Below are 25,753 nucleotides of genomic sequence, written 5' to 3' on the forward strand. Positions count from 1 at the left end.
CCCACGCTTGAAAATGGTATTAAAGCGCAGTCGTCGCGGAACACAGTCATCTCGTACTCAGACAGACACGTAGCTCGCAGAGACCCGCTCAGCATTGGACGGAGTTTCACACCACGACTTGCTTGACTCCACGCCACGATCAAGCTCTGGAAGACATCTGCGTGTCACTTCCCTGGGAGATCTGACAACGAACCTACTTTCGAATAAAAAGAAACATCAAACTCTTTCAGCTAAATTCAAGTCAAAGTACTCGCTCTTTGGAGACAAAAAATGGAGGGCGAATGAGAGGAGCTTGGCTGACACCCAGTGGTGTTTTATAGCTAGCAGTAGTTCTGGAGTGAACAAAGAACACAATGCCATATTGAAATTTAAAAAAAATGAATGATTTATAATCCAGGTCCAAAATAAAATATGTGAGATGTACATTTTACCCCCCGCCCCCCCGCGCACACACACACACACATAATCAAGCCTAAAACAGAGACATGAAAATGGCATACTACATCCATTTTTCTATGACTTTCGTTTAGGGACACAAGTAGATTTATTTAAATGCTGTATGATTGCTGTCATTTGCCGCCATTGCACGTGCGCATCCTGAGCGAAACTGAAGCACATTAGTACCCAGATAGTTGGCTGGCTGGCTGAAAAAGAACATGAAGCGGCTGCATTCTGCGCTGTGTCTGGTTACCATGGCAAAGAGGAGGGATGGAGAGATCGTAGGGTGGTGGTAGGGGGGTCATCATTCAGTCCCTCGACTGGTGTATATCTTTGGTTTAACCGCAATTTGAGTACAGAATATGTCTGGTATTGTCCTTTGAATGCACATCAATTACCCCACCGTATTAGACGAATAACATACAATAGTTGCCCGAGTCGTGGAAGATTTTCAGAAAACAGCAATAAATACTGAACTCTTGAATTAGTTTTAGACTGATGCAATGCTTAAGGCGACCTGGATGACTGACAGTCTACACAAATTAAAATAAACCATAAAAAATATAAACGCATGTACTCATAACGAGTGTGAAAGTGCGTGTCGATGTGTCTGGATATACGGAGAGAGGAAAAACCACATTGGATTCTCTTCGATAGTCGCCGGTCTTTTATCTTCAAACGTACCATTAACTTTTTCTTTGTGAATATGAACATTATTCCATTTATAAAACTCATTTACAATCGTTGTTTTAATTCATGACCCAAAAAAAAACATGTAGGAACCAAACGGCGCGACCTGTCATTCCTACCCGGATCAATTAAAATGGATGCACAGACGGAAGCGACAGCAAATTTATTACCGCCGTCACAGCGACAATATTTGGCGCATTTTGGGGGGGGTTCCCTCGAAGACGTTTTCATGCGAGATTTTCTGTCAAGTCCATTGAAACTCGTCTTCGGGACAACTATACGGTAAGGCGACCGGCATTCGGTCCAATGTGCTATTTTAAACGACGCGGTTTGCTTTTTTTCACCACAATCCTTCTTACCGAGGACGATTTTGAAACGAGCTATCACCTGGAAACGAGCCGTTCCACAAAAGCAAAGTGATTGTTGTTGTAAAACGACGGGCCGACCTGGCCGGGTTTTCCGACGATAAATGGCTCGGATTCTGGCGATTTTTTTCGTTTCGTGCGTTAATTATTTCAGTGGCTCGGCAAAAATAGATTTCACATGGCACGCGGTGTATTTTTGTGAAGGATAATCGCTATTTGGGTACCACTTGAATGTTGCTTCGCCTTCCCGCCATTTTAAGATGCATCTTCAGGAATTAGTCGGTCCCTGACAATACACCCTCGTCGAAAAGACGGCGCAGGAAAATATAGTCAACGATATTTTTGCTTATTTTTTTCCGAATTTTCACTTGCGTTTCCGCCCAATATTTAGTATTTTTATGGCGTTTTATGGTATTAATAAGCTAGCGATTGTGCAACTTTTTTGGCTGGCAAATGGTTATAAGATTCAAAACAAAAAAACTTAAATTACGGATAATAATAATCATTACGTATAATAATAATACCCGTTCTGTTAAGCGTAGCTTTGATATGTTTAATAAATATTCGTTTTGTATGCTCCCAAATCATTTTATTTAAACATTTGACGATTGTTAAACAAAATTTGCGTTTACGTTGTGTTTTTCAAAATAAATGTTGGGATTATTTAGTTATTGTACCTTTATGGAAAAAATAAGGGTTACATTGAGTAATTGTTTATGTCTATGGAATCTGTGTAAGATGTGATTGGTCTTTATTTTTTTTCCAAATAATTAATCATTTGCGCAATGCGATTGAAAAAAATCTCTTAAATATTACTGATGAAGTACGTATTTGAAATTTGGAGCCGAAAGCGCCTTTATTCTGCCTGCATTACACAAAATGGCCTGCAGAGAGCAGCGCCATTATGTGTTTACTCTGCCATTCGTTGGCAGACGAGCGCGTTGTTATTGTCTCAAAAAGGGAATTTAAAAATATTCCATTTGATACCAATCCATAATTCGGATATCGTTGTTGTATATGTGCTTTGTCTATTACAAAAAAAGACAGCTGAGTTGAGTTCCTCTAGAAATACTAACATTTGACATGATATTTCACAGATGGCAATTTAACTGAAAACAGTCTGCGTGCTGCATGAACCGAGAGGATTTCAGCGAGGACGTTTCTGCCGACGTTTTAGTGAAAAGGGGCAGGGGAAGACCCAAAGGTTCCAAGAAGCTCCGGATCAGCGTTCCCGACGTCAACCTCATGGAGATTGTTTCAGGCGTCGCCAACAGCAGCCCCGCGCTGGCCTTCGAGAACATGAGCGGCTCTGAAGATGACGTGCCTGAGAGGAGGGGCCGGCCAAAGGGCTCCGGAAGCAAGCGTTTTGCTGAAAAGGTGCCAGAAGACAGTGTCTCGGACACGCCCAAACGAGGAAGAGGGCGCCCCAAAGGATCGGGCAAGCGCAAGGCCGACCATTTAACGAGCAAAGCCGGCGGCGGCGACGCAGGCCGGACCCACGGCTCGGTCAAAAAGGCGCCCCGCCTCGAGTTCGGCGGCGGTGACAACTCGCCCGACGCGGGGGCCGCGTCGCGGGGTAGAGGACGGCCGAGGAAAAGCAGCGCCGAGCGGCGCCCGTCCCCTGCCGGCGATGGCGCCAAAAGAGGGAGGGGCCGACCTAAAGGCTCCGTCAACAAGAAGCCCGCCAAGTCTTTGGCGCTCTACCAAGCGGGACGTCCCCGCAGAAAGCAGAAGCCGCCCTCCAGGCTGGTCATGCGCCTCCCCAGAAAAACCGGCAAACGGGGAAGACCCAAGAAAGTGGCTTCCGGGAGGGGTCGCCCCAGGAAGTACCCCCCGCCGTCGTCGGAAGCCCCCCAAAACAGAGTGTGGAAGCCTCTCGGGAGACCCAGAAAGCACCCCGTCCCCGCGGGGGGCTCCCCGGTCGTCCGTCGCGGTAGGGGTCGTCCGCGCAAATCGGACGCCGGCGGCGCTCCGTACGCCGGCCCCCCGCGCAAAAGAGGCCGGCCCAGGAAGCACCCCTCCGCCTCCCGCGGCGAACCCGCTAAACCCAGGGTGTGGAAGCCCCTCGGGAGGCCCAGGAAGTACCCTCTGGCAATTCCTTCGGAGGGAACCCCGGCGCCCCCCCGCCGCACGCCGGGTCGCCCGCGCAAGTCTGAATCCAAACGAGGCGCCCACCTCCGCAATCCGGTCTCGCCTCGCGCCCCCCGGCCGACGACGGGCGAGGACGGCCTGCCGCGCAAAAGGGGGCGCCCCAAGAACTCGGGCAAGAACAAAGCGGCGGCTCCGCTGGATGAGCAAGCTCCCTGGAACCATTCCGATGCGGCCGGGGAGCGCGAAGAAGCGGAAGAGCGCGAGGGCGACGCCCCCGCTCGGCAGCGGGAAGAACGCACCTCCTCCGAGGACGAGGGGGGGCATTTCTAAGCCTTCATCTGGCGCGCTTGATGAACAATCCGTCAAGGTGCTTCACTTGGAGGCCATCTTGTCGTCTGTTCGGTTGCTTCGACATCCGACTGCTGACTGCCGCTAATCTTTTGTCTTTTTCATCACGTGCTCCTAGAAACTTTTGACTTCTTTTTTCTTTCTTGGTTTTGTCGTGACTTTTGATTGCTCCTCTTTCGTCCTTACAGAAGATTCTAGTTTTTAGAGTGACACCATTTGATTCGGGCGCTTTGTCTCCCGGGCAATCGGGAGCCAATAGAATAGTGACAAAAAAATAACGCTTGGAAGTTTTTGCAAGCTTTGCTTCTTCTTTTTTTAAGCTGTAAAAAGTACCCCCCGCCCACCAGCACACATTTTGATTTTAACCTTCGGATGACTGTAAAAGGTTGATGTTCGCACTTGAGGAAAATAGTCATGGTATTCGCCTCCCTGAAAACACGCCGACGATATCATACTCACCCTCTGCGTGTTTTGTTAAATTGCTCATTAGAAAAATATACCTATTGATATATTTGTCCTTCCCCCCCCCCCCCTCCAACCATTGTTTCTAATGCATTTTATGTCTGTCCGTCCGTGTATGTTCGCACTTGGGGGCTCAGACATCTAATACAGTAAAGTCTCGTTATATCGATAGTACTGCTTATTACGATACTATTTCTATGAACGCAAGGAGAAAATTTACATGCCGCAGAATCGGATATATCGATAGTCCGGTTATATCGATATTTTTTTTCCGCCTCCCGAGAATATCCATATAACGAGACTTTACTGTATAATGATATAGTTGGCACGCATTATGAAATCAAATGCAACTTCTAAGGTGACGTCACTCTCAAAATACCCCCGTGAGCTTACGTGGTGTTTGTGGATGTCAATTTGGGGGCCGATCCATTTCTCAATTTCAAAGCTCCTCTTCCTTGCATTTAGATGCGAGCGCCTTCCACCGCAAATGACGCCCTTTTGTCTTTGATGGAGTTGTCAGCTCAAGATGAAAATCTGCGTGCCGGTAAGACGGTCGCCAACCATCTCCATTTTTCACCTTGGATCATGTTGATGCCGCTTGACTTAATGCCAGACTGTCGTCATATCGATACATCAGATTTTTATCCCGCTACATGTAGACGGGTTGAATTTGGAAGGGGAAAAAATAATGTTAAAGGACAACCGACACCTTTTTTTTTCCCTAACTGACATCAGAAAAACATTGTATAGCATCTAAAATACCCAAAACACGCAGGCTGATATTTTTAGTCAAATGCAAAACACCAATAAAAATGAGTTGAAGTGTCCCAAAATGACCCCGGAAGTGGCGAGTTTCAGAAGGTCCCGCCCCCTTGTTTGTGACATCACGCCGGGATGTCTTGCCTTGCTCTAGAATCAAAACAATGACTTCAGATTCGGAGAAGATGCTTTCTTGTTACTCATCCAGTTATGAATATGATTCAAATAGTTCTGAAGAGGAAAGCATCAATGTTTGCAATCGATTAAAGAAGTCCTCCCGTATCAATTTGAGGCATCGAGACAGAAAATGCACAAGATGGCGCCCAAGCTCCGTTGGAAATGGGCTGATTTGTCCGCTGGGAATTTGTGTCAACTAGTATCAAATAGTAGTGTTGGTGAAACGCACAATGATTCGCCATCGTGTTATGTATGTGTTTTCCTTCTAATTTCGCCATCAACACGAAGTTTTCAGGCCCAACAAAATACCCAAAATGCATTGTGTGTCGCTTTCTCGGTCAGTGACGAGACCTACCGTGACGTCACGGTAGGTGTCGTCACTGCCTCATAAACAAGACTTCCTGAATATTCAGCACGAGTCTTAAAATGTAAAATAGCTAAATGCGGTGGATCTTTGTAAAATACACTCAGTAGAAGTCATTTGAAGTGATTTTACAAATTATGGACACAACTTATCCAGTGGCGTCGGTTGTCCTTTAACAATCCACCCAAAAAAAACGTTCCATCAAGGCAAAAATGAGAATTGACGGCTGGCAGTGTGAAGATGGTCTTTAAATGTTTTTTTTTTTTTCAATCAATAGCCAAAACTTTGAATGTACTTCTATTTTTGTTGTTGTATTTTATGACCCACTCGTACATATTGCAGAGATGAAAATCAGTGTTTTCCTTTTTGTCCAAATTTGCTTGAATAGGCGTCACCATGTTGAGGCACTAACACAAGTAACGGTAACACCCCCCCCCCCCTTTTTTTTTTCAATTTGTACTTTTCCCAACCCAATTTGCCCCCTCCCCCAAATACTTTCAAGATCCTTTAGTGCGTTGGCCACTTGTCTTTTAACATGCCGTTGTTACTTATTATTTTTTTTTCGTGTCATGGTCATGCGTAGTTCTTCATTGTCAGGTCACAAATGTTTAAAAATGACCAATTGTTTTCCTGAATCGCTTCCATGTAAACGGTTTGATGGGGCGGGGTGCGAATTCCACTCGATAAAATGAAGCTGGTTGGAGTTTTTGCGTTTTTGACAAGAAGCCAATTTGTAAAATATGCTCTTAAAAATAAAATGTCAACCTCTTTTGCATTTCCTTGACCGCATGTGCGTGTTTCTTTCTGAAGTCTTTCCCTTATCGGGCCTTCCATTTTCCACCAAGGAGGCCTCGAGGTGATACATGGTTGTTTTTATCATGCTAAAACACCTTACTATACATGGTCGTTTTTTTTTTCAGCTAAAAATGCCTTACTATACATGGTCGTTTTTTTCAGCTAAAAATGCCTTACTATACATGGTCGTTTTACTCAGCTAAAAATGCCTTACTATACATGGTCGTTTTTTTTCAGCTAAAAATGCCTTACTATACATGGTCGTTTTTTTTTTTCGGGCTAAAAATGCCTTACTATACATGGTCGTTTTTTTCAGCTAAAAATGCCTTACTATACATGGTCGTTTTTTTTTTCGGGCTAAAAACGCCTTACTATACATGGTCGTTTTTTCAGCTAAAAATGCCTTACTATACATGGTCGTTTTTTTCAGCTAAAAATGCCTTACTATACATGGTCGTTTTTTTTTTTTCGGGCTAAAAATGCCTTACTATACATGGTCGTTTTTTTCAGCTAAAAATGCCTTACTATACATGGTCGTTTTTTTTTTCGGGCTAAAAACGCCTTACTATACATGGTCGTTTTTTTCAGCTAAAAATGCCTTACTATACATGGTCGTTTTTTTTCAGCTAAAAATGCCTTACTATACATGGTCGTTTTTTTCAGCTAAAAATGCCTTACTATACATGGTCGTTTTTTTTTCAGCTAAAAATGCCTTACTATACATGGTCGTTTTTTTTTTCGGGCTAAAAATGCCTTACTATACATGGTCGTTTTTTTTTCAGCTAAAAATGCCTTACTATACATGGTCGTTTTTTTCAGCTAAAAATGCCTTACTATACATGGTCGTTTTTTTTTCAGCTAAAAATGCCTTACTATACATGGTCGTTTTTTTTTTCAGCTAAAAATGCCTTACTATACATGGTCGTTTTTTTCAGCTAAAAATGCCTTACTATACATGGTCATTTTTTCAGCTAAAAATGCCTTACTATACATGGTCGGTTTTTTTTCGGGCTAAAAATGCCTTACTATACATGGTCGGTTTTTTTTCGGGCTAAAAACGCCTTACTATACATGGTCGTTTTTTTCAGCTAAAAATGCCTTACTATACATGGTCATTTTTTCAGCTAAAAATGCCTTACTATACATGGTCGTTTTTTTTCAGCTAAAAATGCCTTACTATACATGGTCGGTTTTTTTTCGGGCTAAAAACGCCTTACTATACATGGTCGTTTTTTTCAGCTAAAAATGCCTTACTATACATGGTCGTTTTTTTCAGCTAAAAACGCCTTACTATACATGGTCTTTTTTCACCTAAAAATGCTTTACCATACATGGTCTTTTTTTCGTCAAAAAACACCTTACTATACATGGTCTTTTTTTTCGGCTAAAAATGCCTTACTATACATGGTCATTTTTTCAGCTAAAAATGCCTTACTATACATGGTCGTTTTTTTTCAGCTAAAAACGCCTTACTATACATGGTCATTTTTTCAGCTAAAAATGCCTTACTATACATGGTCGTTTTTTTCAGCTAAAAATGCCTTACTATACATGGTCGTTTTTTTCGGGCTAAAAATGCCTTACTATACATGGTCATTTTTTCAGCTAAAAATGCCTTACTATACATGGTTGTTTTGTCAGGCTAAAAACGCCTTACTATACATGGTCGTTTTTTTGGGCTACAAACGCATTACTTTTTAAGCTAAAAACGCCTTATGATACATCGGCGGTTTTTTTTTTTGGGGGGGGGGGGGGGGGCTTACTCACCACTAGGTACTCTGTCCATTACTTATCACCTACTTGGTGGTTGAGTGGCTAGTGCGTTAACGTTGCCCTGTGGAGGTCTTGGGTTCAAATCCACCTAAGTCCTTTTTGTGTGTCATCAAAATTGTGTGCGGTCAAGTTCTGATCCTCTTCAACACACCTTTTTTATTTCGGCCTAAAATCACCTTACGATACATGCTCGTTTTATTCGGCTAAAAATGCCTTACTATCCATGGTAGTTTTTTTCAGCTAAAAATGCCTTACTATACATGGTCATTTTTTCAGCTAAAAATGCCTTATTATACATGGTCGTTTTTTTCGGGCTAAAAATGCCTTACGATACATGGTCATTTTTTCAGCTAAAAATGCCTTACTATACATGGTCATTTTTTCAGCTAAAAATGCCTTACTATACATGGTCGTTTTTTTCGGGCTAAAAATGCCTTACTATACATGGTCGTTTTTTTTTCAGCTAAAAATGCCTTACTATACATGGTCATTTTTTTCAGCTAAAAATGCCTTACTATACATGGTCGTTTTTTTCAGTTAAAAACGCCTTACTATACATGGTCGTTTTTTTCAGCTAAAAACGCCTTACTATACATGGTTGTTTTTTTCAGCTAAAATGCCTTACTATACATGGTCGTTTTTTTCAGCTAAAAACGCCTTACTATACATGGTCGTTTTTTTCAGCTAAAAATGCCTTACTATACATGGTCATTTTTTTCAGCTAAAAATGCCTTACTATACATGGTCATTTTTTCAGCTAAAAATGCCTTACTATACATGGTCGTTTTTTTCAGCTAAAAATGCCTTACTATACATGGTCGTTTTTTTTTCAGCTAAAAATGCCTTACTATGGTCATTTTTTCAGCTAAAAATGGTCTATACATGGTTTTTTTTCAGCTAAAAATGCCTTACTATACATGGTCGTTTTTTTCAGCTAAAAATGCCTTACTATACATGGTCATTTTTTCAGCTAAAAATGCCTTACTATACATGGTCGTTTTTTTCAGCTAAAAATGCCTTACTATACATGGTCGTTTTTTTTTCAGCTAAAAATGCCTTACTATACATGGTCATTTTTTCAGCTAAAAATGCCTTATTATACATGGTCGTTTTTTTCGGCTAAAAATGCCTTACTATACATGGTCATTTTTTCAGCTAAAATGCCTTACTATACATGGTCATTTTTTCAGCTAAAAATGCCTTACTATACATGGTCGTTTTTTTCGGGCTAAAAATGCCTTACTACACATGGTCGTTTTTTTCGGGCTAAAAATGCCTTACTTGAGCATGGTCATTTTTTCAGCTAAAAATGCCTTACTATACATGGTCATTTTTTCAGCTAAAAATGCCTTACTATACATGGTCGTTTTTTTCGGGCTAAAAATGCCTTACTATACATGGTCGTTTTTTTCAGCTAAAAATGCCTTACTATACATGGTCGTTTTTTTCAGCTAAAAACGCCTTACTATACATGGTCGTTTTTTCAGCTAAAAATGCCTTACTATACATGGTCGTTTTTTTCAGCTAAAAACGCCTTACTATACATGGTCGTTTTTTTGGGCTACAAACGCATTACTTTTTAAGCTAAAAACGCCTTATGATACATGGTCGTTTTTTTTTCGGGCTAAAAATGCCTTACTATACATGGTCATTTTTTCAGCTAAAAATGGCTTACTATACATGGTCGTTTTTTTCGGGCTAAAAATGCCTTACTATACATGGTCGTTTTTTTCGGGCTAAAAATGCCTTACTATACATGGTCATTTTTTCAGCTAAAATGCCTTACTATACATGGTCATTTTTTCAGCTAAAAATGCCTTACTATACATGGTCGTTTTTTTCGGGCTAAAAATGCCTTACTACACATGGTCGTTTTTTTCGGGCTAAAAATGCCTTATTATACATGGTCATTTTTTCAGCTAAAAATGCCTTACTATACATGGTCGTTTTTTTCGGGCTAAAAATGCCTTATTATACATGGTCGTTTTTTTCGGGCTAAAAATGCCTTACTATACATGGTCATTTTTTCAGCTAAAAATGCCTTACTATACATGGTCGTTTTTTTCAGCTAAAAATGCCTTACTATACATGGTCGTTTTTTTCGGGCTAAAAATGCCTTATTATACATGGTCGTTTTTTTCGGGCTAAAAATGCCTTACTATACATGGTCATTTTTTCAGCTAAAAATGCCTTACTATATATGGTCGTTTTTTTCAGCTAAAAATGCCTTACTATACATGGTTGTTTTTTTCAGCTAAAAATGCCTTACTATACATGGTCGTTTTTTTCAGCTAAAAATGCCTTACTATACATGGTCGTTTTTTTCAGCTAAAAATGCCTTACTATACATGGTCGTTTTTTTCAGCTAAAAATGCCTTACTATACATGGTGGTTTTTTTTCGGGCTAAAAATGCCTTACTATACATGGTCGTTTTTTTCAGCTAAAAATGCCTTACTATACATGGTCGTTTTTTTCAGCTAAAAACGCCTTACTATACATTGTTTTTTTTTCGGCTAGAAACGCCTTACTATACATGGTCTTTTTTCACCTAAAAATGCTTTACCATACATGGTTTTTTTTTCGTCAAAAAACACCTTACTATACATGGTCTTTTTTGAGTTAGAAACGCCTTACTATACATGGTCTTTTTTTTTTTCGGCTAAAAACGCCTTACTATACATGGTCATTTTTTTCAGCTAAAAATGCCTTACTATACATGGTCATTTTTTCAGCTAAAAATGCCTTACTATACATGGTCGTTTTTTGAGCTAAAAACGCAGTCTTTTTTTTTTCTTTCAAAAAACGCCTTATTATACATGGTTGTTTTTTTAGGGCTAAAAACGCCTTACTATTATACATGCCTGTTTTTTTTGGGGCTAAAAATGCCTTTCTATACATGGTCGTTTTTATCGTGCTAAAAACGCCTTAGAATACATGGTCGTTTTTTGGGCATAAAACGTCTTACTATACATTGGACAAACCACACAGGTACATTATCAAATCAGAATTGTTTAGTGATGTGTGTGGGAACAAATGTGTGTCCGTGTGAGATGGCGGGTGTCATACGGCACAGTGGGGGGTTGAACCTGGGCTGTTGGCGCTGCGGATGCCCGCTCTCAAGACGGACGCCCTTTCATTGAGTCTTAAAAAAAGACGCAGGCGTGCGCGCGTCGGGCAGTTCACACTTCCAGCTCAAAGTCAAAGTACTGCGGGTCAAAGTAGTGAATGCGCACGTAGCCGTCCTCTCCTCCGCTACTGTAACTGCAAGACGGGCAGAGAAAAAGACAAATGAGCGGAAGAGCAAATGGAGGAAACGCTGCTCGTGGTACCTCTTGCCGTCCGGGTGAAAGGACACGCAGTTGATGGGTCCAAAATGTCCCTTCACTCTGCCAAACTCCTCCTCGTATGCGGCGTGGAAGAACCTAAAACCCCGCGAGTGTCCAAATAAATACGCTAAACATCAACTTGCAGGTTTTTGCGGTTTGTGTTGTCTGACCTGGCCTCAAACTTGCCAATCCTGGTGGAGGTGGTGGTGACCTCCATGGCCTCCTGACCGCCACCCATCACCACCTGCGCCAACGTGTCGCGGTGAGTGTTTGCAGGCACGCTTTTACGCTGCTAACCTGACTTGAGGCGACACCTACGTGGTCCATGATCGGCGAGATGGAGGCTGAGTTGACGGGTCTCTCGGTCCGGAATGTCTTGATGTGGTCCAGGGACGCCGAATCAAAGAGCTGAGCCGCGTCACAAACGCACGCAAACAAAAGTGAGTGGCCGTGATTGATGGACGAGTATCAATTGATGCGTTCCAGCAAGTTTCGAGTTCCAATTACATTTTGTCATGTATATGATATTTTTTCCCAGTGCCTCTCCCAAACTAAAATGTCAATTCAGGACAGAACAAGAAACCAACATTAAGTAGAATCATTCTTTCTTTTTTACAATTTCTTTTCCTTCCAATCTAACCGTAAGAGCCAAAATAATTATTCGGTAATATGCTGTAGTTCAAAATTTCATTTTATCCCATTTTAATTGTTGGACAAATCGCCAAACGATCATCAGAATTGTTGCAATGCTTAAAGTGGCTTCAGTAGCTAGCTAGCTTTCTATCTATTTGAGCTACTTCCGGGTTGAGTGATTATTAGCTAACTCTTAGCTAGCTAGCTTTCTATCTGAGTTACTTCCAGGTTGACTAATTATTAGCTAACTTTGAGCAAGCTAGCTTTCTATCTATTTGAGTTACTTCCGGGTTGAGTGATTATTAGATAACTCTGAGCAAGCTACCTTTCTATCAATTTGAGTTACTTCCGGGTTGACGGATTATTAGCTAACTCTTAGCAAGCTAGCTTTCTAGCTATTTGAGTTACTTCCGGGTTGAGTGAACGCTGGCTCGTGTGGCTGCCACTGCTCAGCCACAGAAAGACTTATCCTCCGACTGTAAAGTGACCATGAGAGTTTTGAAAGGCGCTTAGAAATCAAATGTCTTATTATTATTATTATTATTATGGTGCAATTCCAAGTCGGGTTGTAACTTGAAAAACGTGCATTCAGCGGGCCGAGTAAATCAACAGATGCGCCGCGAGTGTGCACACGGGACGGCGCTCGTACCTTGGCGGTGTTGTCCTTGGACGCAGTGATGACCATGGTCAGGTCCACCGAGGTCTGGATGTCATTGATCTGCTTGTTGTGCTCCTTGATAGTCTTCAGGATGTCACCCGACTGGGCGCCACCACCGATGACGACAACACAAGCGCGATGAGATAATCAACGTGGGAAGCGCAAAAAGACGGCCGGCCGGCTGCCCACCTTGGCGCTGAACTGGTTAATCTCGCCGTTTTCGTGCCCGGCGATGACAAACTCGCCCAGTGGCCCCCACACGGCGCTGGTGATCTTGTGGTTGTTGCACGGGATGCTCAGGTAGGGCTGGTTGTCATCTGCGCACAAATAATGGCTCTTTAAAGGACAACCGACACCATTTTTTTGTTTCCTGACATCAGAAAAACGTTTTATAGCATCTCAAATACCCAAAACACCCTGGCTGATATTTTTAGTCAAATACAAAACGCCAATAAAAATGACTTAAAGTGTCCCAAAACTACTTCCAAATGACCTCAGAAAGTTTCAGTTTCAGAAGGTCCCGCCCCCTTGTTCGTGACGTCACGCCAAGATGTCTTGCCTTGCTCGAGAATCAAAACAATGGCTTCACATTCGGAGAAGATGCTTTCTTGTTACTCATCCAGTTATGAATATGATTCAAATAGTTCTGAAGAGGAAAGCATAAATGTTTGCAATCGATTAAAGAAGTCTTTCCGTGTCATTTTGAGGCGTCTGGACTCCAATGTAGCGTCCCAGAAAATGCACAAGATGGCGCTCAAGCTCCGTTGGAAATAGGCTGATTTGTTTGCTGGGAATTTGCGTCAACTAGTATCAAATAGTAGTCTTGGTGCAAAACACAACGATTCACCATCGCGTTATTTACGTGTTTTCCTTCTAATTTCACCATCAACACGAAGTTTTCAGACCAAAGTACCCAAAATGCATTGTGTGTCGCTTTCTCGGTCAGTGACGACACCTATCGTGACGTCACGGTAGGTGTCGTCACCGCCTCATAAACAAGACTTCGTGGAAAGCCGTGGAATCTTTGTAAAATGCGCTCAGTAGAAGTCATTTGAAGTGATTTTACAAATTATGGACACAACTCCTCCGGAGGTGTCGGTTGTCCTTTAACACTATTGGATTGCACTTGTGCTCACGGCTAGCAGCGTTCATTGGAGCACATTTTGAAGTTTGTACAGTTCCCAAACACTTTATCATCTCATTTCCACCCTCTTTCAACTTGAGTGACGGCTAAGAATGTTTGAATCCTATTTCAAACATTTCAGAATCAGAAAAACTTTAAGCGTCCCACAATGGGGAAATGTGCATTTTACACGTGAATTGAAACACGGCAGCAGTCAAATCTCAAGACGATACCAATTTGTTGAGGATCCCGCAGGTCAAAGAAGTTGAGGAAGCACTGGTAGCCCATCTGCTTGTCCGTGGAAAACATGATGACGTTGCCACTGAAGTCGAAGCCGCACGTTCTGACCGCAGAGTTGGTATTGACCAAGGCCAACTGTTTACCTGCAAAAGGATCACATTGATGACGTTTTCAATGATCGACCACATCAACAAGAATTGAAGAAAGTGGACTCACCGGTCTCGCAATCCCACAGCCGACAGCTGTTGTCTGCCGAACCCGTCAACACGTTCTTGGTGTCCCCTTGGTGAAGAACGCGCTAAGGAAGCGGCCAGGACTATGGTACAATGAATGGCAAATATTCAGGGAATTTCTTAGGATACAGTCGCAGTCGACACACCACACCGCTCCTGTGTGCCCATTGTAGGTGCCCAGACGCTCGCCGTTGACAGAGTACCACACATTTGCAACCTAAAGGGGGAGGTAGATAGCAACAGATTCTAACAAGATGTGAATTTGCTTCATTTTTGTCAAACTCACAGTGTCCTTGGCCACGGAGAAGATGAGGTCCCCTTCTCTGTTGTACTTGAGCTGAGTGATGGACCTCTCGTGGCCCTGAAGTAGAATGGGTTTCTATGGAGGAAAAAAACGGAGACGAGTTTACGACCAAAACCAGTTTGGCTGATTTATCCAAATCTGATAATTGACGGAGACTGACAACATACACCGTCATATACAGACAATACGCAGCTGTCGAGAAGTGTTGTCTCCTACATTTCCCATCTCCCATTTAGCGAACGAGAAGTTACCGGAAAAGCTCATTTTTGAACCTTGAAGTACACTCACAAGCAGACTCTATTGGAAACAAAACATAACATATACTGACCATGTTTGCCACCCGAGTGGTATATGCCTTTTTCAGAAAAACTTGTCCAAATAAAGAGAGAGCAAACGGACACTCGTGCTTCTATCGGTGTAGCCGCGACTGAAAGGAAGTGACGTCAGTCGTTATGTCCAGAAGCAAATAAAGGAAGGTAAGCCCTCTAGTGCATTGGAGTGGAACACCAATGGCCACAACTTTACTGTTGCATTTCGGGTTCTGATTTGATGCGTGAAAATGATCAAAAATATTTTTTGGGTAGTTAATATTTGTGTTTGTATTTATTTTGATATCTTACGCTTCAATATTTGGTCTCTCTCTCTCTCTCTCACAGACACACGCAATTTTAATACAATGATACGCATTGTTAATCCTCTTTTTGAGATTGAAAATTATGTCTTATTTATAGCAAAAAAATATTTATTGTATTTTCATTTAGACAGGATATGTTAAATACACATGGTAAAACGATGTTAATTTTTTTATAACATTAAATATGTACAACAATTTAACTGTTTGGAGATAAGAAGATTAATTGTATTGTTTTTTTTTTTTTGTAAGGAAGCAATATTTTCATTTAAGGTTTTGATAAATATGAAATGCAAATTTTGGTGTCACTGCTCTGTTCACTCGGAAGATCTCTGACGCTTTTGACAGTCGTCCGAGGACCCTTGTGTCTGCGCATGCGCATAGACTCGTCATCCGGCAAAAAATGACGACTGGTTAAAAAAACCAACACTTATCCCAGCGAAGTCGTAATTCTCATCACACACACAAAACAAGATATTTTGTATGGTTTTTGTTTTGTTTTATTCCTCGTGGACATCACCAGGTCGTCTGACGGTATGAGTTAGCTTATGTTGGCAGGTCATTTTGCTGGCATTGCCCCGGTAAAAATGGAGAGGGAGTTTGAGGACATCGAATCGGAGGGCCGGTGGCACAAAGTGTACACGGTAAGTAAACTTAGCATGTTGCTAACGACTAACAGGGAAAAAAGAAAGAAACATCGTGTCTTTGGTTAAGTTCATGTTAATAAACAATGTCCGTAAAATTGTAATTATGCGTTTTTTACAGCGTACTTGTGGGTGCGATGGGAAGGAAGGATACAGGAATGTTAGGGATGGAAAATGCAAAGAAATCAGTTAAAAAAAGAATGGTTAATAAATGCAAGGAAGGAATCAATGACAGAAAGGGGATTTTAGGAAGGATGAAACCAAGGATAGTATGAAGGAAAAAAAGGAAACAGCACCACCATTAAAAATCCGAAGCCTTTCTCAAAATACATTATACTGGGACTACTCTAATCGTGCCATAACCACGACCTAATCTCATTCATTTATTTCATTTCAAAGCGAGTTATTTCTGCTGCTCTTCTCTAGGAGATCCGAAGTCAGTCTTACGAGTGCCCCTACAAAGTGGCCAAGCAGCCCGAGAACCGCAGCCGCAACAGATACAGAGACGTCAGCCCGTGTACGTTTTGGTGCTCACCTTTCTCGTCGTATTCAAAACTCCTGACAGTAACTCGCTCCGCCGCCGTCCCGCAGTCGATCACAGTCGGGTGAAGCTGAAAAACGCCGACAACGACTACATCAACGCCAGCCTGGTGGTGATGGAGGAAGCGCAGAGACGTTACATATTGACTCAGGCAAGTCGCTCGGCGCTAACGCTCCTTTCTCATCCATCAAAAACAGTGCTGGCATATTCGTTCTGCCCAAAAGATGCACATTTCCGACGGCTTGCCCGTGTTTTGTGTGCAGGGTCCCCTCAGGAACACGTGCGGCCACTTCTGGCTCATGATTTGGGAACAAAAGACCAAAGCCATCGTCATGCTCAATCGGGTGATTGAGAAAGGCTTGGTAGGTGGCACGTCCCCGCCAAGTAAAAAGCGGCACGATTCCACTTGTAAAGTCTCCGTTTTGTTCTGAAAATGTGGATGGCAAAAAGCCACTTTTGGACGTTCCCAAGATGGCGTCCGTGACGGCGTCTCATGGCCTGACGGTCTTTTCTTGATCCGTTAGGAAAAGTGCGCTCAGTACTGGCCGGTGGGCGAGGAGCGCGAGATGGCGTTCAGGGACACGCGTTTTCTGGTCACGCTGCTGTCGGAAGACGTCAAGTCTTACTACACCACCACAGCGCTGGAGCTGCACAACATGGGTGTCGGTGTTGACTTTTGTTTCTTTTTTTGCTCGGCAATCTCCTCGCCCGCAAGATCTTGTGAAAAGTCTCCCCCCCCCTCCCCCTCCAGTCATGTCCAAATGTGTGTTCATGCAGACTGGGGAGAAGCGTGAGATCCAGCACTTTCACTACACGACGTGGCCCGACTTCGGCGTGCCCGAGTCGCCGGCGTCCTTCCTCAAATTCCTGCTGAAGGTGCGAGAGTCCGGCGCGCTGGACGTCGACCACGGTCCGGCCGTGGTGCACTGCAGCGCCGGCATCGGACGCTCAGGGACCTTCTCGCTGGTGGACACGTGTCTCGTGCTGGTGAGAAACACCGATGAAACTGTCGGAGGCAAATGAAGCACCGCCAATCGGCCATGACCTCACCTGCGATCGGGCAGGTGGACAGAAGGAAAGAAGAGTCGGCGTTGGACATCCGCAAGATCTTGTTGGACATGCGAAAGTACCGCATGGGCCTCATCCAGACGCCCGACCAGCTGCGCTTCTCCTTCATGGCCGTCCTCCAAGGGGCCAAGTGCATCTGTGGCCCGGATGCGTCAGCGCAGGTAAAGGCGCTCGCGGCGTCCGCGGCGCTGACAACAGCGCTAACGACGGCGCTAACGTCGGCTTCCCGCCAGCGAGAACGGGGGCTTGCCGCCGACCCGCCGGAAAGATGCAACGGCGACCAGCGGGCGGGACCGACCGGCGAGGAAAACGACGGCAAACGTGACGGCGAGAGGCTGAGCCGGTCGCCCGAGAAAGACAACAGCAGCGTGCGGTCAGTCGAGATTAATGACCTTTTTTTGTAAATTCTTGTTTTGATTTAATTGGGTTTACACAAGTTTACACAAATTTCAGGGGACAAATCAGCCCATTTCCAACTGAGCTTGTGCAGCCACACGCTGGTGCGTGTGGCTGCCTCTGCTCAGCTGCAGAAAAATATCCTGTGACTGTAAAGTGTCCTTGAGAGTTTTGAAAGGCGCTTATAAATGAAATGTATTATTATTTTCTGGGCGCTATATTGGAGTCCAGATGGCTCGAATTGATACAGAAGGACTTCTTCAATCGATTGCAAACATTTATGCTTTCCTCTTCAGAACTATTTGAATCATATTTATAACTGGATGAGTAACAAAAACGCATCTTCTCTGAATCTGAACTCTCTGAAGCCATTGTTTTGATTCTGGAGCAAGGCAGTTTGTGAAGGGAGTATCCTGGCGTGATGTCATGAACAAGGGGGCGGGACTTTCTGAATCTACCCAATTCCGAGCTCATTTTGTGGCAGATTTGGGACACTTTAAGTCATTTTTATTGGCGTTTTGCATTGGACTACAAATATCAGCGTGCGTGTTTTGGGTATTTTAGATGCTATAAAACGTTTTTCTGATGTCAGTTAGGAAACAAAGAAATGATGTCGGTTGTCCTTTCACGCACATTCAGTTCACGGTTGCCGACGTGACGGATTTTCTGAGTGAATCAGCATTTCCTTTTTGGACAGTAAACGACGTCGGGACGAGAGTTCCTCCACAGGCCAAAGGACCGACGCTCCCGACAAGAAGCGGAAAAGGTGACCGTGGCGCAGCGCCGACGCCTCTTTGGACACTTTGAATATCGCTTTGAATATTTGCTAATACGACGGTCAAACCTTGGTTTTCGACCATCACCTGTTCCCGAAACCTGTTTGAAAACCAATTTAGTTAAAAACAGAAATATTTCCCATTGTAAATTGTACATTGCTCCCATGTAAGCTTTGTTTTTATTGCAATTGAACAATACAAACATGGCTGCTTACATTTGGAAGACTCCACGAAGATAACGCGTCGGTCACAATGAGATGCGACACGAGGAAATGACATCTAAGGAAGCGAAGGGGGAGTCGAATGGTGCATTCGGGTCCGCTCCGTTTGGTTGAGAACCCATTTTTGGTTGTAAACTCAGGCATAAAACAGACATTTTTGGTCGAGAACAGAGACGTTTGGAAGACCAAGCTTTGACTGTACAGTGATACCTCGGTTTACGAACCCCTTGTCTTACAAACTTTGCGGTTTACGAACGTTAAATTTATGAAAATTTTATCTTGGCATACGAACGTTTTTCGTACACGGAGCTGCCTCAATGACTGATGTTGTTCGCGAACGAGCCCGTTCTAACAACAAAATGGCAGCTATTTTTGTCCTCTATTCCCCGCCCCCAGTCTTCGGTTAAAGCCACGTGATTGGTCAAGCACGCAGCAGTGAGGGGAGGTGGTTTAAACATTAAAGAGACAGGCAGACGACGGTGAGAGAGTTTCAAATTTGATAGTTCAAAGGCAGAGTGTAGACTGCAAGGTTAAAATATCCCATAAATCAGGCTCCACAAACAACCCGCACAAGCCATCTGTACACTTGATGCAAAAAGCTATCAACCCTGCTAATCAGAACACAATTGATGAGGAACTAGATAAAATTATCACAGAGAAAGCACCTCCAAGGGATCATTCCTCAAGATGGTGAAAGAAGGTTACGTTCCTCATCAAGTGTTTAATGCTGATGAAATCGGCCACTCCATTCCATCAAGCCATCAACGACCATCACAAAGGTAAATAAAACAACTTTATTATACTGTACCATTTATTTCTTTAATTATAATACCATAGCACATTTATTATACATAAAATAAGGTATATATTTTGTGTAGTTTTAAGGCTTAGAAAATTACAAAGTAGAAAATTATGTTTTATGGGGACCTGGGAACGGATTAATCTCATTTTAATGGTTTCCTTTGAGAAATTAATTTTTGGGATACACACTTTTCGCCTTACACACCCTGTATGGAAACCAATTAAGTTCGTAAGCCAAGATATCACTGTATTCTTCAACAGTGGCCCAGAGGAGGAAAGAAAGCTGCTTGTTGTGTGACACGGCCATTTTGGTACCCACCCACATTGTTTTGTTTTTTTGAAGCGTGCATTTTCCAATTGATAATTTTAAAGACCCGGCCGAGGCGTATTCTGATTCTGATTGCTTTTTTTTTGTCTGGTGACAGATCAAAGAGCAGCAACTCGTGAGCGGGCGCCACCAACCTGAGGTCGACGTTCGTTGACTGACAAAAACAAGAACACAAAAAAAATCGGCAGGGGGAAAAAAAAGCCACCAACCTTTTTGTTGTGCTTCTACTTTTGCCAGCACCACTGCAGTTCCTCTTCCTCTGCAAACTGTTTACAGCACCTATAAACAAACAAACAAACAAAAAAGACAACACACCAGCATTTTTTCAACTGTTTTCTGTATATCGACTGAATTGAGCGCTATGCATTGACATGTTCATAGAATTCAGATCTGTTTATAGTTTTTTTGGGGGGAAGAAGACCTTTTTTGTGATAAATATTATATTTTTTATATACAAAGTACTTGAAGTCAAGCAAAGCCAATGGCTTTATTTTTTTTCCCTAAAAAAAAAACAATTGGATCTGTCGCTCGTTCTCTCTCCATATGGATTTATATATAAAGCGATTGTTACAAGGGGCCATTTTTTTCTTTATCTTCAAATAAAAATGCTATGTAACTGACGGAACCGAAAGCACAAATTTGGGAATTGCTTTCATACATGAGCTAATAATAATAATACATTTCATTTCTAATCGCCTTTCAAAACTCTCAAGGTCACTTTACAGTCACAGGATCGTTTTTTCTGCGGGTGAGAAGCGGCAGCTACACGCACCAGCGTTCACTCAACCCAGAAGTAACTCAAATAGAAAGCTAGCCAGCTAGCTAACACATAGCTACTAGATAGCCAGCTGGACAATTAGCTAACTATCTAGATAGCCATATAGCTAATAAATAGCCAGCTACATAGCTAGCTAGCTAGACAGAGCCAGCCAGACAGTCAGCTAACTGGCTAGATAGCCATATAGCTAATAAATAGCCAGCTATATAGCTACATGTGCTAATAGATAGCAACTAGATAGCCAGCGAGGTAGCAAGGATAATCCTTTCGGACAAACACCAGATAGCCAGCTTGACAGTTAACTAACTAGCCATATAGCTAATAAATAGTCAGCTACATAGCTAGCTAGGTAGACAGATAGCCAATAGATATCAAATACATAGCCGGACAGTTAACTAACTAGCTAGATAGCCATATAGCTAATAAATAGTCAGCTAAATAGCTAGCTAGGTAGACAGATAGCAAATACATAGCCATCTAGCTAACTAGCTAGATAGCCATATAGCTAATAAATAGCCAGGTAGATAGCTACATGTGCTAATAGATAACCAGCTAGGTAGCCCCAATAATGCTTTCTTTCACCGATTGCTTTGTGAGCCGAAGCGCAGAAATGTGCTCACACTCACAATTTTTTTTTCTAAGCATGGCACGCGTCAAAGTGAGAACTTGGGGGGGGGGGGGTTATTTTTTTATTTTAGAGTCAAGTTTCAGACATGGTGGGGGCAGGACTGCCGGGAAACACAACGTGGCACCGGGCCAAAGCCTTTCGGTTAGTCAGGGAGTGAATGAGGTCAAGCCAGAGAAACATTCACCCTGCTTCTTGACTCAAGATTTGTTTTAATGAAAACAAGGTTCCGCAAAAATAAAAAAGGCTTCAGAAGATGGCTGGAGGGATGCCACTTCCAAACAGCAGATTCCAGGAAGTTGGGATCTTCCATTTGACCTCCCGGTTCTGGAACAAACAACCACAGTCGCCGCTGAGTCCATTTCATCACTTGCACTCGTCAAAACGGCAGCGAAAAAGCGCCACAGAAACTTTCATTGCAGTCAGTTAATTCCTAAATAATATGGATCTGGAGTTATATACTTTTAGTTATTTGTTAGCTCTCTAGCTAGCAATCTTGATAGCTATCTATTATATACAGTACATACCTAGTTAGCTATCTCGATAGCTACCTATTAGCTAGCTAGCTTTCTTTCTATTTGAGTTATTGCCAGGCTGAGTGAACGCTGGCATGTGTGGCTGCCGCTGCTCACCCACAGAAAAACTGATCCTATGACTGTAAAGTGACCTTGACAGTTTTGAAAGGCGCTTATAAATGAAATGCATTATTATTATTATTATATGAGATTGAAATGAGGGCAGCTGTCCAAAATACAATACATATTGATTTATATATAGCGCTTTAACAACAGTTGAACCTGGAACAAAGCCGTAAACATGGACAAAAGGGAAATGATGCCCTCTGGTGGAAGGCAAAAGACAGCCCGAGATCTGGCCAGCGTTTTATCAGCACCAAACAAGAAAAAAACAAATTCAGGAATGGCGCTCTACGTCCTATTTTTTTATTTATTGTTCTTGTCTTTGTGATTGTAAAGTCTCATTGAGAGTTTTGAAAAGTGCTTATAAATAAAATTTATTATTATTATTTCCCGGGCGTCCATTTGATGGAGACACTTTCTCATCGCAGTGTTTTGACTTACCGAGCCGTCCAGCAGGCGCAGCCAGTCGTCCAAGTGGCCGACGAGCGACAGGGCGTCCGGGACGTTGTCCCCCTCGGAGCAGAAGAGCAGAAGCACGGCCAGAGGCACATCTTCTCTGCAACTTTAACAAGGCCACGTCTCAACACCCACATTTCCCGCAGATTACGTACCAACCAAGACAATAAAAGCCGTACCTGTCCGCGTAGAGGCCTTTGGTGATGCCGCCGCCGGGGACGGCGACTTTGGTCTCTTCTGCGCCGGCGTCTAACCCGCCCGGACACAGAGGTAGCCTCTCCAGCTCCTTCCAGCCCAGTTCCTTGAAGGCATCACCGCTAGTCTTTAGCAGGCTCGGCGTGACCAGGTACCTGAACGGAGTGCTGAAAACACACACAGGCGCACGCTATAACCATCTTAGAACCCAAATTAATGATCTTTCCTCTGCCAGCCACTTCATTTGGCAACCCACCATTTTGGACATTCAAACCCTGAGATGTTAGCTATGTTATGTTTACAATAATTTCCTATACATTGATACCTTGGCTTACGAACTTAATTGGTTCCCAGACAGAGTGTGTAAGGCGAAAAGTGTGTAACCCAAAAATTTATTTCCCATAGCAAACCATTAAAATGAGAATTATCCGTTACCAGGTTCCCATAAAACATTAATTTTCTACTTTCTAATTTTCTAAGCGTCACATGGTAAGGTGCCGCTGTGCCAATCTTTCTTTTATTTTCTTTTTTAAAGAACTACATCAGGGTGCGGTTGGTGAATTACGATGCAAATGTGATCAAACATTATTTTTAATTTGTTGATCTTTGCAAGACGGGGACCAAAACCGACGTCAAAAATATTTTTTTCATTCATTGAAGGTGCACCTTTTAATCTGGTGCACCTTATACAGTGATACCTTGGCTTACGAACTTAATTGGTTCCCAGACAGAGTGTGTAAAGCGAAAAGTGTGTATCGCAAAAATTAATTTCCCATAGGAAACCTTTAAAATGAGAATAATACGTTCCCAGGTCCCCATAAAACATAATTTTCTATTTTCTAATTTTCTAAGCCTTAAAACTACACAAAACATACCTTATTTTATGTATAATACATCTACTATGGTATTAACTAAAAAAAATAAACTGTACTGTGTAATAAAGTGGTTTTATTGACATTTGTGATGGTCGTTGATGGCTTGATGGAATGGAGTGGCCGCTTTCATCAGGATTAAACACTAGATGAGGAACGCAACCTTTTACTTTCACCATCTTGAGGAATGATCCTTGTAGGTGCTTTCTCTGTGATAATTTTATCTAGTTTATCTAGTTAATGTTTAAACCACCTCCCCTCACTGCTGCGTTCTTGACCAATCACGTGGCTTTAACCGACGACTGGGGGCGGGGAATAGAGGACCAAAACAAGCCGGCTGCCATTTTCTTTTAGGAGAACGAGCTCGTTCGCGAACGACACATCACTCATCGTGTGTATCCCGAAAAATAGTTTGTATGCCAAGGTAAATTTTTCATAAATGTAAAGTTCGTAAGCCAAGGGGTTCGTAAACCGAGGTATCACTGTATTATGGTTACATGTCAAAATGTAAACGATTTGAAATGAGTTTGATGATGTTACCCTTGCAGCTGCTGGTCATCCCTCTGGTAGGCGTGACTGCTGGACAGGACCAGCGTCCTGGAGAAGCCGCTGGTCTTGATCCACGAGAGCAGCAGTTGACGGAACCGCTTGGATTTGCTCTGTGAAAGAATGAAGGAAATCAATGACAAATTAGCACACATGTGTATCAAAATGCAAGCTTCTTTGGAGCTAAGTGGGGTGGGGGGTCATCATTTCATGGAGCTGACCTCGGTTGAGATGCAATGGCTGTTCTATGCCATTAAAAAACATGTCTGTATGTATTATGCGGATCCCTGGTGACCAAGGAAGGAGGAGCACAATGCCCATTGAATTATTATCATGATTCACAAAACTGATTGCAAACAGAACTAATGTCGTCGTAACTTTTGGCTTTCTTTTTTAAAAATGTTTCACTTAACGTTGCCTGCCTGTGAGCTCATCACCTGACTGCCGTACCTTGACAACCGGTGCCCTGATCTGAAGAACTGCTAGCTTGAGCTCAGGTGCGGCGTACACTATTGACAAGGGGGAGAAAACATGCACTTTTTGTTATTTTTCTTGTTTTTCATGTTGGGATGACGCAGTCCTCCACCTTCCGAGGCCGTATGCAGTTCCCGAGCGTCGTCCAGACCGGTGGCGTACGGGTTGTTGCCCGCCATGGGGATGACACAGTCCGTGTGCAGGTAGCCCACCCTGGGCAGGCTGAGCGTAGATATGAGGAGGTCCACCGCCAATTGGCCCACGTTGCCCACCGCCACCGCTGGCTGTCGACATACAAAATAAACATTCTCATGTTCATTGGTCAGTTGTTCAGAAGGACAAAATAAACATTCTCATGTTCATTGGTCAGTTGTTCAGAAGGTGTTCACCTTGCTTCATTTTAAGATGACACCCAAAAGATAGATGATGGGTGGCGAGGTGAACAGGACATTGCAAATGCGAAAGTGCAAGAATTGTAACACGTTTTATCGAGATGGTTGTGATGTATGTTCTCTTTTGGGAACAGGTGGTGTATAATACAATACATATTGATTTATATACTTAAACATGTGATCATGTTTTTCTTTTTGTAACGGCTTAAACAAAATCAACAAGTTTAATTACAAAAGAGACGGATGACGGATGGACCGACGGACAGGCACAAGTTTATTTTTCATCGTAATTAACGATGTACATAAACTGGACTCACCATAACAAGCGTCGCATCCTTAAACACGGGCGTGGAGTTTTGTGATGGGATAAACATGGTTGTTTTGTGTAAGTTTTCTTATTTTGTGAATATTGTTCAAATAAAAAAAGCTTGATTCGATCCTACTTCATCCGGTTTTCATTCTCAGGCGCGCTAGGTCCTTGTCAGTCGGTGTCGACTCATGCTTATTGAAGGCCTTCAAAACGCCGGATTGCAATGCTTGGCTACAAATGGCTCTGAAATAAGTCGCCCACGGTCGTTGGTAAACAGTGTT

At 42.8% G+C, this 25,753-nt stretch overlaps 4 protein-coding genes across 6 annotated transcripts; 2 read left to right on the forward strand and 2 right to left on the reverse strand.

The window, feature by feature from the left end:
* The first annotated feature begins 1,268 nt into the window (after positions 1-1,268).
* Positions 1,269-6,469, forward strand: LOC148882890 (uncharacterized). Of its 2 annotated transcripts, XM_089023764.1 has the most exons (3): positions 1,269-1,410; positions 2,591-3,951; positions 4,860-6,469. In XM_089023764.1, exon 2 carries the CDS (start codon positions 2,625-2,627, stop codon positions 3,912-3,914), a length of 1,290 nt encoding a protein of 429 aa, XP_088879890.1. In that variant the 5' UTR covers positions 1,269-1,410; positions 2,591-2,624; the 3' UTR covers positions 3,915-3,951; positions 4,860-6,469. The 2 variants fall into 2 exon arrangements, with proteins under 2 accessions (XP_088879890.1, XP_088879889.1); XM_089023763.1 differs by having other exon boundaries at positions 2,591-6,469.
* Positions 6,470-11,256: 4,787 nt separating this feature from the next.
* On the reverse strand, positions 11,257-15,252 carry eif3i (eukaryotic translation initiation factor 3, subunit I). Its single transcript, XM_089023291.1, has 11 exons — positions 15,109-15,252; positions 14,763-14,855; positions 14,606-14,693; positions 14,460-14,525; positions 14,237-14,386; positions 13,070-13,197; positions 12,872-12,982; positions 11,908-11,997; positions 11,760-11,833; positions 11,593-11,685; positions 11,257-11,524 (listed from the first exon to the last, which is right to left on the reverse strand). The coding sequence occupies exons 1-11, from the start codon at positions 15,109-15,111 to the stop codon at positions 11,443-11,445; spliced, it is 978 nt and encodes a 325-aa protein (XP_088879417.1). The 5' UTR covers positions 15,112-15,252; the 3' UTR covers positions 11,257-11,442.
* Positions 15,253-15,803: 551 nt separating this feature from the next.
* On the forward strand, positions 15,804-20,760 carry ptpn2b (protein tyrosine phosphatase non-receptor type 2b). Its single transcript, XM_089023689.1, has 10 exons — positions 15,804-16,055; positions 16,482-16,572; positions 16,647-16,747; positions 16,860-16,958; positions 17,121-17,258; positions 17,374-17,583; positions 17,661-17,825; positions 17,898-18,037; positions 18,758-18,826; positions 20,284-20,760. The coding sequence occupies exons 1-10, from the start codon at positions 15,960-15,962 to the stop codon at positions 20,303-20,305; spliced, it is 1,131 nt and encodes a 376-aa protein (XP_088879815.1). The 5' UTR covers positions 15,804-15,959; the 3' UTR covers positions 20,306-20,760.
* Positions 20,339-25,621, reverse strand: psmg2 (proteasome (prosome, macropain) assembly chaperone 2). Of its 2 annotated transcripts, none has more exons than XM_089023691.1 (7): positions 25,480-25,621; positions 24,883-25,054; positions 24,747-24,805; positions 24,291-24,409; positions 22,863-23,045; positions 22,669-22,789; positions 20,339-20,465 (listed from the first exon to the last, which is right to left on the reverse strand). In XM_089023691.1, exons 1-7 carry the CDS (start codon positions 25,534-25,536, stop codon positions 20,457-20,459), a joined length of 720 nt encoding a protein of 239 aa, XP_088879817.1. In that variant the 5' UTR covers positions 25,537-25,621; the 3' UTR covers positions 20,339-20,456. The 2 variants fall into 2 exon arrangements, with proteins under 2 accessions (XP_088879817.1, XP_088879816.1); XM_089023690.1 differs by lacking the exon at positions 20,339-20,465 and adding an exon at positions 21,638-21,916.
* Between the last annotated feature and the right edge of the window lie 132 nt (positions 25,622-25,753).

This window comes from Hippocampus bargibanti, linkage group LG20 (genome assembly GCF_051943395.1).
Source record: "Hippocampus bargibanti isolate YZ-2025 linkage group LG20, ASM5194339v1, whole genome shotgun sequence".
NCBI classification, from domain to species: Eukaryota; Metazoa; Chordata; class Actinopteri; order Syngnathiformes; family Syngnathidae; genus Hippocampus; species Hippocampus bargibanti.